Source organism: Microchirus variegatus (assembly GCF_963457635.1).
Source record: "Microchirus variegatus genome assembly, chromosome: 17".
Taxonomy (NCBI): Eukaryota; Metazoa; Chordata; class Actinopteri; order Pleuronectiformes; family Soleidae; genus Microchirus; species Microchirus variegatus.
Window position 1 is genome coordinate 4,261,212 of NC_139818.1, and position 16,029 is coordinate 4,277,240.

Genomic DNA, 16,029 nt, shown 5'->3' on the forward strand with positions numbered 1-16,029 from the left:
TTCCGGTGGAAATAATTTGTTTTGATAAACAGCAAAGGTAAGACAACATTTCTGGTTGTATTTCTTGAGAGTGAGTTGTTCTGCTCTTATTTTGGGGCTGGATCTGGTACTGTTGGAATATGTGGATTCTCCACTGTCTAGCCAACACTTTTTTTGTTGTATACATAATCACGCTGATGCTCCGCTGCCGCTTTTCAATGCGTGCACTGTGACAGTGTTTTTCGCACCTGCTGGTTTGATCCATCGGTGTTTTAACTGCGTTTCGTGAACATAAGAATGGTTTTCATGAGCTTTTAGCTGAGTGTCTGACCTCTATGTGGGCATGCAGCATGTCTGTGTTTATTAAAGTTAGACATGGTTTTATGACGCTTTTGTGGGTGCATGTGACGCTGCCCCCGGTACCAGGAGAAACGAGCAAGAAGAGGTAAAATAACTTGTTGATTAGCTTCAGTTTCATTTTGGAAAAGCCGGTCTACCAGTAAGATAAAGTAGAAAAAAGTGAATAATAAAAAAATATATATATATTTAAATGTGTCAGTAAATCATACAGCCATACTTAAAAGAAACAAAACAAAACATGAATTATCTTTTAACAATGTACACTGTTTTTTTTAATGACATATTTTTCACAATATTGTCTTTTGTCATTTGTCAGTGTTAAAAACAGGACTTTGTTTCAATATTGATCCCGTGGCCTGGAAGTCATGGAGTCATGATGCTACAGAGTTTGGGTACCAGGTGGTGCAAAGACAGTTGGAGTAAGTCAGATGTCATGTTTCCTGGCTGTGGTCACATGAGCAAACATTTCAGAGTGGATAAACGGTCACTCTCTATTCACTACACATGCTCCATTACATGTTTGTTCCTGTTTATATTTCCTCAGCGTGCTTGTCAGTGCTCCACTTGCACAGTACTCACCAATTGGAAGAGGGCAAATATATAGGTGCTCCTCTGCTTCCTGTCAAAATGTGCAAATTCGAGGTAGGAAACTATTCATCTGAATGTCTTGACTGGAATTCCTGAAAAACATAATTAAAATGTTTTGTTTACATTCATGTTTTTCTTCAGTGCCAGAATATGCAGTCAACATGTCCCTTGGTTTGACAATGACAAGTGACCCTGACACACAAACAACTATGGTGAGTTATTAAACGACAAAGATTTCTTGAATTCACAAAATGACACATGTGAACTTACTGAAAAACAACTCCTGTTTCTCAATGGACTTCCATCCATGGTGCACAGTTAGTAGTTTACAATGTGACACAGACTTCAGTTTATCTGTTGAAAAAGGAACATGAAGTGTCAAAACCTTTTTTTTTATATTTGGTAATTCTACATGATTGAGTAATTACAACCAGTAATAAGTACATGGAAACTACTGCTAAAATACACCAGTAACCCAACTAATTACTGTTGTGTACTAGTTGTGACTGATTAAGTTGATGAAATAGGAATCTATGGTAGGAGGAAACACATTCCTTTACATTACTGCATTACTTAATTGGTGACAACCTCCACATAAATAGTTTTCCTCTTGGCCCATGGTTCTCAACCTGGTCCGCAAATACTGTTAATAATTAAAAAAAAAATTTTAATAATAATAAGAGTCACCTTATATCTCGCTCAATTTTAATCTAATGTCACTATATCAGTGAAGTACAGGTGCATCTCAAAATATTATATTATACCATAAGACCAATTAAAAAAAAAAAAAAAGCACACAACCGTTTCTTACCTGAACATACTTACCTTCTGGTAACTATGTTCATTTATATCTACTCAATACTTGGTTTGGGCTGGCTTGTATGGGATGCTTGCTTCTCGTTCCTGCTCGGGGAACAATGAAGGTATTCCCTAGACTACTGAAAAATGTGGAGTGTATCGTGAACATATTCAAACCATAGAAGCTGCTTGGACCAGATGGATGGTGTCTGGGATTCAATGCAACTCAATATCGAGATATACAAACACAAACACATTGAGAACATGGAGCACATCATTCACCAAGGCCTGGAATATAGTGGGGGCATTAGTTAGTCCAAAAGGCATAACTATTTATCTGAATGCGAACAAAGTGATTTGTGAGAGCAAGCTGAGAAAACACAGAAGCCCCTTGCAACAACTCAAACACAGAGGAGATGAGTAGGAGGGGGGTACCTGTTTTTAACTGTGACATTGTTAAGTCCGCAATAGTTGGTGCATGGCCGGAGGGATTTGTCCTTCTTATCCACAAAGAGACGAGGACGGACGGTTGATGACCGCTGCCAGTTAGTTGTTAATATATTCGTCCATGACCTTAGTTTATGGAGCTGACAGAGAGAAAAATATCTCCCTCTGCGGTGATGAACCCAGGGAGGAGGTCAATGGCACAGTCATACGGGCGTTGTGGAGGAAGTGAGGTGGCCCAAACTTTGTTAAACACCTCACAGTACTCGGATGGGACACTGGAGAGATCTGGGAACTGTTCAGAGGCAGAGATGTTGAGAGTAGGTGACAAAGCAGATTACAGACACACTGCATGACAATGTTCACTCCACTGTAGAACCAGTTCTCCAATCAATGTGTGGATTGTTCAATGCGGATGGCCGTGGCGATGACGGCGTCTAAACCTGTCGGGGGTCTCAAGCCACCAGCTCAAGTTGCTGAAGCCGACCGCTCAGAGTCTCCAACTGTTGGTTGTGGCATTCAGAAGACTGCTGGAGAGCAGTTAGTCATGGCAGCGAAATGTCTCTCATGGTGTTATAAAGCAGCTTGTGCTGCCAACTCACACTGTAGCTTCTCAGTGTCGGCTGGGTTCATACCCAATAGTATGACACAAAAGCAGATGCAGAGCAGTTCCGTTGCAAAAACAGTGTTTAATAAGCAGGCAGTGGTCAAACCAGGAAGTCAATCCACGAGGCAAACAAATCCAGCAGGGGCAGGCAAAAGGAAGGTCCAAAGTCACAGGTCAAAACTGCTACGAAAACCTTTTGGAGCTGATGCCCCCGGCCCGACACAGGATATCACATAATTTTTGTTGTGATCCCAGCACACTATGGCGACCATAAATCTATCTTAAGGTTTCAGTGGAGGTTGAAATATCAGGCATCAGAGCAGAATCATGTTCAGTGAGAGCCATAGAAACAGTGCTTCTGTGGACAAAGTACAAAGGGAATTCGAGTGTAGAGAGTACAGTAGGATTAGCCCATTACATTTATGCGTGTTCAGTAATGTTGAGCAATCACGGTTGACTGAATCTAGATGGGGCCACATGGTGGGGCATTTGGTCAGCAAGAAGTTGGCCAGTATGCATCCCGGCTTTCCCTGTGTGTGTGGAGTTTTTCCTCCAGTTCCTTCCCACATGCAGAGGTTAATTAGACACTCTAATGGCACTTTTAAATTGACACTGGGTGTGAGTGTGAGAGTGAGTGGTTGTTTGTCTCTGTATGTTGGCCCTGCGATGGACTGGTGATCTGTACTAAAAAATAAAAACTCAACTTTTCAGTTGATTATTAGAGGAATTCTCTTTTAAAACACCCCCAAAAGTTCAGCTCAGTTACTAATTAGATTTTAATATTTAGCTCAATACATCAAATGATATAAGTTTGTGCTGATGTAACCGTGCTGTACAGCTGCTCTCCACTTCGCTCTCCACTTTTTCTTCTTTACTTTCTATTTTTTTTTCACTCCTATCTTTTCCCTTTTATGGAATCCTGGTCCTGGATACCAATATATCATCTGGAGCTTGTGGATTAAGTTGACGGAAGCCTTTTTCAAAAGTTTTTTCAGCTTCTTCATGACCGCATGCGTGCAGCCTATCATTGGCTCAAGCCTACACTTCAGTCAGTCTACATAGCCGAGGCTAAGTAGCAACAGGATGCCACCCTTCTCCACTGATGATTTCCATAAACTTGTACAGAAGACCACTTTGTTGGAAACAAAAATCCAAAGGTTAGAAGTAAATGTGGAGATTAAAGGACTGTGTGGAAATGAAACCATTCTTCCTTTCACACAAATGAGCGCACAAGAGAATGCTAACAGACAGCTAGTTAGCACTGATAAGACTGTAAAGAAACAGAAGGGCTGTGATCTTCGCAGTAAATCTTCACATGGAGGCCCTCGCTGGAACACTCTTGGGGCAAAGTCAAAAAAGAAATATGTCCCGTGGGACATGGGTGGACGAATAACAGGCAGAACTGTCCACCCAGAGATCTCTGATGCTACCGGCTGGCCAGCATTACCATCCTCCTCCTCCTCTTCCCTAGTGCAGAGCAGGACACAACCGTGGACATCTGCTACGAAAGGCCAACAGCAAACATCCCCTACAACACACTGTAAACATGCACAACAGATTTGCTCCACTAATACAGGATTCTGCATCTCCATCTGATGACTCTGGAAACATCTCATCACCACTGAGAAGAGTAAGTGTGGCAAAACAAACGAGGCAAGAGAATCGAGTTGCTTAACAACACCACCTGGGGAATTACACCCCAGGAAATACGATCACCACTCTTACTAGGAAGTTACACACAGATTCATAACACCGCTTAATTTAAAGAGGACATGAGAGATGGACTTCCAAGTACACACATTTTATTAAATTAAAACCAATATATTAGAGTTAAAAGAGCAGAAAGATGTCAATTACCCAATCACAGTGCCAAAATAATAAAGCACTATAAATTGTGGTAACAAAAGGATAAATAAATGACAGGACCAGGGCTAAGGCTTTGCTTGGCGGACAGACTAAAAAACAAAAGAAATACAACTCAAAACCAAAAGAAAACCACTACCAACCACCACGTGCCACACCAACTTCAGGGAAGTGAGAGGGGAACCACCACCAGGGGAGTCTGCCACCTGCTGTACCCGCTCCTGTCCTGCACAAGAAAACAAAGAAAAAGAAAATACCGCTTTTAGTGGGACACTCAGGCAATTGGATCATGCAGTTAAAACAAGAGTCATACAAAACCACACACAGCAACAGACAACGAAATGAACCTAATAACTAATTAAATAATAAAAACCAAATACAATATATCAAGAAACAAAATAACATAAACACAAAACACCAACACTCAGCTGTGGACAGGGACCAGGCTTAAGATTCCCTTCGGCTAAATAAACAAACGACAGCTGAGTAAAGTAAATAAACAAACGAAAATATTCAACCCAAAAGAATAAACCAAATAAGCAAACAGAGACAAAAAAGAGAGAAAATTAATCAAGTAATAAGAGTTGTGGCGGTATTGAAAATCCGAAGCTGCGTGGGCGCACAGCACGACTATAGTGTCCACTTTAATTGAGATGTCGAACCCGCAGCAGCAGAGGAAACGGTGGCAGAGACGAAGCAACCGCACCAGGGCTGGGGACTGTGGACAGCTTTACGATGCCCAGGCTGGCAGCCCGCGTCAGAGCCGTGCAGCGCAGCCCCACACCGAGCGCATGGGGGAGGAGGAGAGATAAACTGTGGCCTCAGCAGCTGAACGAAAAGCGTAGCATCCAGCTCCCAAAACAGCCAAACGTACAAATCCCAGCTCGGTGCAAACCACCGTAGCGCGCCAGAACGAGCCGACCCCGCAGTTCTCAACCTCGTCACAAAGACAGCAGTACGGCCAACACCAGCCGATTGTACAAATCCCAGCTCGGTGCAAACCACCGTAGCACACCAGAATGAGCCCTCTCCTGCTGAACGCCAGGCAATAGTGTGCGCACCCGCCGAAGCCCGACCACTTAACAGGTGGCACCACTGCGCAATCAGACACAGGTGATATCAACTAGAGTAGAGGTGGAGCTACCCTCAACCTGCCACATAAGGTTGGAACGTAAATCAGAAGTTAGCAGGCCGCAGTCAAAGATAACGACTGGGCCCCAAACTCTGATTGTCAAAGATGTGAGATTCATGTGCAGTGGAAACATAAATGTTTTCTGTTTTCCCAAGGATATGGTTCCTGACATTGAAGCAAGAATCTCTGGTATTTTTGCAGCAAACCCGACTGCTAGAAAGATCATTTGGCATATGGGGATGAATGATGTTGTGAAGCAGCAGTCGGAAATGGTCAAACAAAATTTTACTGATCTGTTGAACACAGTCGGCTCCCTAGATGTTGAGGTCCTGATCAGTGGCCCCCTTCCACCTGTCAGAGGAGGTGCTGAGAGATTCAGCAGACTGAAGGCCCTGAACACATGGCTTTCTAAAGTATGTGATGTCAATTCAGTGCATTTTTTGGACAACTTAAATTTCTTTTGGAAACGCAGACATCTTTTAAAGCAAGATGGACTCTTCCTAAACAGATCAGGATCCAAACTGCTTATGTCCAACATATTTTTCTGCTTGCGTCACCAATCTGCTCCCTCGACCAAGACAGTCAGACGATAAACGTCACCATGAAGGAGACCGAGCACAGCTCTCAGCTGAAGTGAGCTACAATCGTGAGCGACGTCAGGGCGAGCAGGAAGTGGATTCTCTATCCTCAACACCAAAAGGTGCCTGTGAAGATCCACTTTCTACACCCCCCCAAAACCCCACCTAGTTCACCATCCGCTGTGCATATTGTCACCCTCGTCCCCCCTCTTGGAGTTCATGAACATTTCATGAACAAGCTGGTCATCGCTGGGACACAATTTACACCCCGGCCTACTGCAACTTTCTCTCCTGGAAACTTGGTTATAAAATAGTGCAGCAGTTCTTATCGAATCAACGCCTCCTAACTTCAGCTTCATTAGTGAAGCTAGAGTGGATAAGAAGTGAGATGGAGTCGCTATTTTGTTTAATGAAACTTTCCAATGCAAGAAAATGCTGTATGGAGATTTCAAATCCTTTGAATAAGTTGCTGTTCAGTCGAGAGCCTCCTGTCGTGCAATATTTCTAACCATTTACAGGCCCCCAAAATATAATGCACTGTTTTTTGAACTACTGTCTATTATTTACATAGTGTTTGACGGGGTGGTTCTAGTGGGTGATTTTAACATTCATGTTGATAATGTCAATGATAGACGTGCCAAAGAAATCTTAAATATTCTTGATATCTTTGGACTCTCACAGCATGTAACAGATCCAACACATAACAAGGGCTATACATTGGATCTAATTATTTCCAAGGGTCTAAACATTTCTGATGTTGCTCTTTCTGATCATTACTGTGTTCATTATAAAATGACCATCCCTGCTAGTATTAGCAAAGGAGAAGCGAGGTGATAAGAAAGCGGTCTATTAAAAATAACACCTGTACATTATTCACTCATTATTCACTTTTATACCATCACCCTGTCTGCCCTCAGCCTCTGTTAATGACCTTGTGAATAGTTTCTCCAATGTTGTAACTGTTATGGATGCCATTGCTCCGGTTGAGACCAAAGCTATCTCTGGAAGAAAAAAGTCACCATGGAAGAACGCCACTCAGGTGAAAGCTCAAAAAAGAGAGTGTAGGCAGGCTGAACGCAGATGGTGAAAAACGAAACACCAGGTACATTATGACATTTATAAAGCCAAGCCATAAATATAGCCTTCACATCTATAACCAAGAATTGCGAACGGCAAGGCAGTCTTTTTTCTCTGAGATTATCAGAAATAACACCAAAAATGCCCGCACTTTATTCACTGTTGTCAACAGACTGACAAACCCTACAGTATCTCTCCCTCCAGAACTGCTGTCCAACAAGTCGTCATGCAATGACTTTGCAGCTTTTTTTACAGATACAATTCAGGGGATAAGACAAACAGTATGTGGCTCCTCCTCAGCCGTCTAGAAATCTAGAAAAAATTCAACTCGTAGACTACACATCTCTGACATAAATGGTTCAGAATCTAAAATCCACAACCTGCTGTCTTGATGTGCTGCCTACAAGCTTCCTGAAAGATGTCTTCAACTGTGTTGCTCCAGATGTATTAAAGATAGTTAACACTTCTCTTCTATCAGGACAATTTCCCAAGGCCCTGAAAACTGCAGTGATCAAACCTCAGTTGAAAAAGCCTAATCTGGCTGCCTCATTAGTAATTAACTACAGACCCATATCGAACCTTGCATTTTTATCGAAGATCATTGAGCGAGTTGTTTATCAACAAATTCACTCTTTCATGACCCAAAACAATCTCTTCAGTGCTTTCCAGTCAGGTTTTCGACCACACCACAGCACTGAAACTGCACTTATTAAGGTCTTACATGCAGAAAAGACAGAAGTCATTGTTTTTGGTCCCAAGGCTTGAGGTCAGTGGCCAACGTGACTCAATGACACTAAAAACCACCAACCAAGCCAGAAATCCTGGTGTAGTTATGGACTCAGACCTGAATTGTAACAGCCCCATCACTAAATCAGCCTATTATCATCTCAAAAACATTGCACGAATCAAAGGATTTCTGTCTAAACAAGACATGGAAAAACTTGTTCATGCATTTATTCTTAGTAGGTTAGATTATTGTAATGGTGTCTTTACAGGTCTCAGTAAAAAATCACTCAAGCAGCTGCAGCTCATCCAGAATGCTGCTGCTAGAGTCCTGACCAACAGAAAGAAAATGGACCATATCACACCTGTCCTTCAATCATTGCACTGGCTCCCTGTGTGTCAAAGAATCGAGTTTAAATCCTGCTACTAGTCTACAAGTCATTAAATGGTCTTGGGCCTAAATACATGCCAGAGCTACTCATTGGGTATGAAGCATCCAGATCCCTCAGGTCATCAGGGACAGGTTTACTCAGCGTCCCCAGGGTCAGCTGCATTTAGCTTCTATGGTCCTCACCTGTGGAACAAGCTCCCTGAACACCTGAGGCATGCACAAACTGCCTTAAATCAGTGTTGAAAACATTATTGTTTACTGCAGCTTTCTAATATTACCAATTTTAACCACTTTAACTTTCCTTTTAATGATTTAAATAATTTTAAAATAATGATTTTAATAATTTTAAAATAATGATTTTAATTTTCATTAATTTCTGCGTGATTAATGTTTTAAATTGTTGATTTTAAATTGCTTAATGTTTGGATTGTTTTAATTTCTATAATTTATTTTTTAACTGATGGTGTTTTAATTTCAAATGATTTTTAATTGAATGTATTTATCCTTGATTTAAAATTGTTGTAAATGGTTTTAATTTCTATAATTTATTTTTTAATTGATTGTTTTTTAATTTCAAATGTATTTCCTACTATGAATTGCCTTGTGTAAGAATGGTGCTATACAAATAAACAAACAAACTTGCTAAACAAACTTGCCTTGCCTTGATAATGCAAGAGAGAATACAGCAGAGGTGTCAAACTGCTGGCCCGTGTCACCAGTCAATTACATGTGGCCCACCACTTAGTATCATGTTATAATGAAAACATGACCTCCTTTAAACACAGCGTATGTGTCTGAGGCACAGCTACCAGTGAGGTGATAGAATAGACTAAATATATTTGTCCGTAATATTTCACTTCATTATTAAATGTATAACATTTATTTCTCTGTTTTTGATGTTAATAATTTTTTTTGGCATCAAAAAGTGGTGAGTGTGAAGTAAACATCATTCCATATTACAAACAAGCACTTTTATTTTGAAATTCTGTGAAATATGATCATGGAATTGCTCACTCACTCGCGACTGAACTGTTGTTTTTTCCCCACCCACGTTTCAACAACAGTCCCCTCTTGACCAGACTAGATGCTCACTGGCCCCCAGGTCATTTGAGTTTGACACGCCTGCTCTTCAGTATTACATATTTTATTAATTTTGGTACTGCCATTGAGACAAATAAGACTTCTTTTTACACATTTACTGACCACCAGAGTAATCCCTGTGCATTATAAACTATTTTTAAATACTTTTTATTATAGTTTATATTTGACAAATTATCTATTTTATTTTGATTGTGTATTTTCTTGCCTTTGCATGTTTTATGACCTTTAAATGTACTGTATGTAAAACGTCTTCGAGCAGCAACCCTTTAAAATCGCTATATAAATAAAAAGTATTATTATTGTGTTGTTGCTTGAAATAACATGATACAATCATCATATCATTTGTTAATGATTCATGTCTTGTTTCAGGTATGTGGACCAACCATCCCAAGGGACTGCAGAAGTATCACCATGTACAATGGTGCATGCATTGAGATACAACTTTCTAATAGTGTTGGATCCCTTGTGCCTCCTTCTCCTCGAGGTAAATACACCATGTTGAGTTTGTGAAACATTACAGGGAGGTGTGATGTCTCCATCCCACTCCACTCAAATTAGTCAAGGTTTTTTGTGTGGTTAACTGTGCTTGGCCCTGCACTGAAAACATGTGAAACACAAAGGCACGCTCTCACTAAAATCATGGTCGCCATTAGGGACACCCAAAAAAATATTTTAGACACTGAACCAAAGCCTTGTATAATAAATCATATGTCTATGATATATAAGGCAGTCTTTCTGATTAGAAACTAAAGTTTGTTTTGCTTTGTAAATTGCTCTCCCACAGCACATTCCATATAGAATATCAAATCACGTCATGGAATACAAAGGTATTGATCCACTGCTGCCTTGGTCGTTACAGTCAATTTAGTTATTTTGTGGCTTTGGTGTTTAGAATTCGTCATTTATATTAACCAAAGTAACACAAACTTGATCAAATGAGGCTGTAAGTAAAAACCGACAACTTCTGTGTCCCTGCATGCATAAAATGTTGTTTTTCTCAGTGAAATTTGGTGTATGAAGGTGGGCAGTTTAGAAATGTTGGGTTCTTGTTGTAAAATGCTGTCTAATGATCAGACAATGTTGCAATATTATGATATTGTTGACTTAATTTTTTCATCTTCCATTTAGTAATTTAGGAATGGGCCTTTTGGGGCTGAGAGTGATAAACTTGATAAACTGTACCTATAGGTTGAGGTTTGATTTTACAGTACTTCTGTTGTTGTTGAAGGTGAAAGAATGTTCAAATTTGGGAGCTCTTCTCATTTCTGTATCTTGACTTTGACAGACTGCCGAACAGAAGCCGATATTGCTTTTCTCCTTGATGGTTCAGGGAGCGTATCTGATTATGATTTTATAAAAATGAAGAAGTTTGTCAAAAACCTGGTCCGCCCATTTGTGGGAAAAGAAGCACAGGTAAAGGACCATGTCTTTAATTTCAGTTACACTGTTTTACAGAATTTATTATTATCATGATTTATTATTTTTTGTTCAGTGTTTAAAGAAACAAAGACAAGTTCATAATTGTTTTCATAACTGCTAAATAATTTCTCTATTTTTATTCTCTTTTTTTCACAGTTTGCTGTTGCACAGTTCTCAAGTTCTCCCCATGTCCACTATTACTTCAACACCTTTTTCTCATCTGGTAATTGGGAGACGAGAATTGATAATATTTCTCAAAAAAAGGGAGGAACTTACACAGCTGAAGCCATCACATATGTGGTGTAAGTGCTAATATGATGCTATCAAAGATTTTTTCTTAGCCAAAAATGTGCCTTACCTGTGTGTGTAAATGATGATGCGATATGAAACATAACCAGAAGTCAATGTGCATACTGCCAATTGAATAGTGAATATGCTACTTTTTGGAGTTCTTAATTTGTAAATCTGACTCTGAATAAGGCAGTGCTTCACCAGCTGAACCTCACTGGTGAGGTGAAACACAATTCATTGTAAAATGTAATGATATGATTCTTTCTTTGGTTTGACAGCAACAACATTTTCACATCACAACATGGTTCCAGATCAAATGTGAAGAGGATCTTGATTGTCATTACTGATGGAGCATCTCATGACCGTATTGACCTAGGATCTGCAGCATCCTTAGCTGAAAGTAAAAAGATTGTTCGATTTGCAATAGGGGTATGTTGTTTAGTCAATTATTGTTTTTGTTTGTTTGTTTTATCTTTCTCATGTACTCCTGGAACCCACTATCATTTATCTGTATTTTTTACTCTAACCCTAAATTACTTTCACATGATCACATTAACCATAACTACAAGTTGTGAAAGATGCAAGGAGTATAATAGCAACATTTTAAATACCCGGGTGACACCCATCAATGGACAGTTCACAAGAGAAGTTAATAAGAGAGTGCAGGCAGGGTGAAGTGGGTGAAGACGAGTGTCGAGGCTTATGTGTGATTGAAGTATAGCAGCAGAAGTGAAGGGAAGTTCAACAAGATGGCCGTGAGACCTGCTATCACATGTGGCTTGGAGACAGTGGCACTGAGACAGAGTCGTAAGTAGCTGTGCTGAAGACGCTGAGATTTTAGTTGGGAGTGACCAGGTGATTTTTATTGACAGAGTTTCACATGTAGCCTTGTGCCCCATCTTGAATATGGTCTTTTGGCCAGACAATGTAATAAATATATTTTCTCAACATCCGTAGGTGGGGAGTGCATTCCGTGATGCCGACGCAAAAAAGGAACTGGAAACCATTGCATCTTATCCCCTGAAAAACCATGTCTTTCAAGTGGGGAGCTTTGATGCACTTGAAGAAATAAGGAATAATTTGAAAGACCAAATTTTCGCTATAGAAGGTACAGATGTAAAGTTGAAATAGCACACACACGTTTTGTATGTCTAAAAGGTAAATCATTAATAATTTCATATTGTTTATAACGGTGTCAAATGGTGAACAGGAAGTTCTTACAATTCTGCACGTAAGTTTTGGACAAGAAATGCTATAATGACCATAAACTATGATTATTTTTTTAATCACCTTTTTTGAACACATCCAGGAAATCAGGTATGCAGTTTAAACATTTCAGGAAAAAAACCGCATCATGTACTTAGTGTGACCTACCCTTGTCAATTGGGGCACATATCCAGTTAATAAGGAAAGGGGTGGACTTGCAGCTGGCCCTGGGTCGGGCGGCTGTGGGTTTCTCCTGGCCCAGGGGGCCGGTGCCTGGGTTACTGCCGATCTTCTGGGGGGGCGGCGACGCGGTTTTCACCACGGATTCCCAACCACACCAAGTGACAACCTCCGCACATACATATACATGGATGCGCGAATACACAGACATACAGATACACACACAGACAAACTCTGGTTCATGATAGAACCAATATAAACAAGATCACCTTTTCTATATGTGGTTGTTAACAAATTCTAATGGTACTGTACTTATACAAATGCATATCAGTGTTGTTAATGTTGTAATGTTATCATTATTGCCTTAGTGTGTTATGCTTCTAATTTCTATCTAGTGTCTCCCTCTCTCCCTCCCTCTCTCTTTCTCTCCCTCTTTCTCCCCAACGCTCTCACACCTCCCTTGTCTGTCTTTAATCAGTTAAGTGGGGATGGGATCTAACAGGTTGATGGTTTGGATGTTAACTCAGGGAGATCTAAAGGGGAGAAACTGTCTCACTGTACATCTGGTGCTTCTAAAGCTCTTGTGCTAAAAAATGAGTCAGTGCCACTATGAGGAGGAGATGATCAATTTTTTTCTCTCATTGATGTTATTTTATTCACAAAAAAGTTAATAAAGTGGTCACTGCTCAATCTTAAAGGAATGGGTGGTTCAGTAGAGCTGTGGCTCTGTGTCAGCCTGGCTAGTGTTGAAGAAACGTGAATATTCTTAAAGAAGAATAAAAGGCAGCTCGAGCTTTATATAGCGTTTTTTGTATGCTACAAAACCATCTTTCCAGGCGATATAAAATTCTTACTGTTACTGGAATTTTTAAGTGCGAGTATTGTAATTAAACCATGGTGCTCGTCTCATCTGATTCACCAGTTTCTTTTTCAGAGGGGTAATAGAATCTAATGTAGTACGCAGTGAGGCCGCTGTACTATCGACAAGATTATCTATGAGGGCGGGAGTAAAATCATAATAGGTACTATAAACATTAATGCTAGCAGTGTCTCAAGTGTGTACCTTATCGAAGCTGAACTATCCCTTTGATGTTACAGTGAAATTCAGGTCAGTATTGTGCTGTATTAATGTTTAATGCCCATTTCTTTTGGTGTTTCAGGATCTCAGACCAGTGGAGACTCATTGAAATTGGAGATGGCTCAAGAGGGATTCAGTGCTGCTTTTGTCCCTGGGGTAATTGAAATAATAAATCTTATCTACCAAAAAGTACATCCCCACACAACTACACACCTTCTCAATTTCACTTTCCTAAGCATGATGAGCATTACCAGGTCATGAATGTAGATATGTTTAAGTACAGTTATATGGCGTCATTATAGTGCCATATTCCGCGAGCATAAAAACATAATCAGCGAGCAGAAAGACCACTCTCCGCGCGCTCGCGAACACTCTCCGCGCGCTCGCGAACACTCTCCGCGCGCTCGCGAACTCTCTCCGCGCGCTCGCGATCTCTCTCCGCGCGCTCGCGATCTCTCTCCGCACGCTCGCGGTCACTCTCTACGCTCTCGCTGTTTCTCTCTGTAACTTCTGCTCGCTCGACTTTGCTGACTTTTGGCACTGGGGGGCGGGTATTGAATAGACGCCCCGTAACACCCCCCCTTTCTGATTGGTCACTTAAACGCCTGGGTCAGAGCCAATCCGAGGCAGAGTAGGGCGGGTCATCATTGCAGTTGGTGGCAGAAGAATGTGATTTAGAACGGAGAAAAAATAAGTAAGTAGAGGAACAGACAGATATTTAAATTAAGAACTTGCTTCAAGGGAGGATGGAGGCTCCTTGAAATCAAAGCACATGGGTTATCAAAACAGACTAGACTTTCATAGTTCCCATAGTTTCTGTAGTGGCCGTTTGTCAAACAAATAATGATTTCAAATCAAACTTCAAATTATGTGAATCAAAAGGCCACTGTTGCACAGAATAACCAAAACTAACTACTCACTAAACAAAAATACTAAACTAAACAGCACTAAATAATAACAATAAATAAATAGCTCCAACAGTTTCTATGGAAGCAAAACGTGTCTAACATTTAAACTGAAATGCATTTGCATTTCATGTTAAGAATAATAAATCAATCAATCAACCTATTTTATTAAAATCTCCTTGTCTTTTTCATTTTTATTAAAATGTCCTTTTCTTTTTCATTTTAATTAAGTGAAAGAATGAGTAGTTTTGAAAAAGTTAATTTTATTTATACTACTCATTCTTTCACTTTTTTCTCTGACATCTCCGTCCGCCGTTCTAAATCACATTCTTCTGCCACCAACTGCAATGATGACCCGCCCTACTCTGCCTCGGATTGGCTCTGACCCAGGCGTTTAAGTGACCAATCAGAAAGGAGGGGTGTTACGGGGCGTCTATTCAATACCCGCCCCCCAGTGCCAAAAGTCAGCAAAGTCGAGCGAGCAGAAGTTATAGAGAGAAACAGCGAGAGCGTAGAGAGTGACCGCGAGCGTGCGGAGAGAGATCGCGAGCGCGCGGAGAGAGATCGCGAGCGCGCGGAGAGAGTTCGCGAGCGCGCGGAGAGTGTTCGCGAGCGCGCGGAGAGTGGTCTTTCTGCTCGCTGATTATGTTTTTATGCTCGCGGAATATGGCACTATAATGACGCCATACAGTTACTTCAATGTGGTTGGGTTTAGGCACCAATATGACATCACCGCATTGTCAATTCACAAAAAATTGATTTTCTTGTTTAGTTTTTAAATGGTCTCAAAATGTGGTCTGAGTACCAGTACCAAGTACCTGTGAACTACAAACATACTGGTAATGAGTCCAGAACAATCAAGCTCTGTGAGAGATATATGTTCCTTTTAAAACATATTTGTGAGTGTGGGAAAGTAATGATTGGGTGACAAAAAAGAAGATAAAACCAGACATACAGGTCTCAATAAATTAGAATATCGTGGAAAAGTTAATTTATTTCAGTAATTAAAATCAAATAGTGAAACTTGTGTATTATATACATTCATTACACACAGACTTAAGTACTCTAAGTACTTTATTTCATCCCAAAAGAAGATGGCTGTTCACAGAGTGCTGTATCCAAGCATGTTAACAGAACGTTGGGTGGAAGGAAAAAGTGTGGAAGAAAAAGATGCACAACCAACCTAGAGAACTGCAGCCTGTGATGGTTTGGGGTGCAATGTCATCTTCTGGTGTTGGTCCACTGTTTTTTTGTTTTTTTTAAACAAATGTCACTGCACCTGTTTACCAAGACATTTTAGAGCACTTCA

At 40.4% G+C, this 16,029-nt stretch overlaps 1 protein-coding gene across 1 annotated transcript in view; it reads left to right on the forward strand.

Moving 5' to 3' along the window:
- Positions 1-651: 651 nt before the first annotated feature.
- The window catches only part of LOC310939562 (integrin alpha-M-like), a gene marked incomplete at its 5' end in the record, with an annotated part of 75,557 nt that continues 60,179 nt past the window's right edge, over positions 652-16,029 (forward strand). The window contains 9 exons of the mRNA XM_083904337.1: positions 652-758; positions 884-981; positions 1,069-1,139; positions 10,011-10,125; positions 10,927-11,054; positions 11,217-11,362; positions 11,630-11,780; positions 12,309-12,459; positions 13,898-13,971. Of these exons, the coding sequence (XP_083760463.1) occupies positions 652-758; positions 884-981; positions 1,069-1,139; positions 10,011-10,125; positions 10,927-11,054; positions 11,217-11,362; positions 11,630-11,780; positions 12,309-12,459; positions 13,898-13,971 (1,041 nt within the window). The remainder of the gene's footprint in view (positions 759-883; positions 982-1,068; positions 1,140-10,010; positions 10,126-10,926; positions 11,055-11,216; positions 11,363-11,629; positions 11,781-12,308; positions 12,460-13,897; positions 13,972-16,029) is intronic.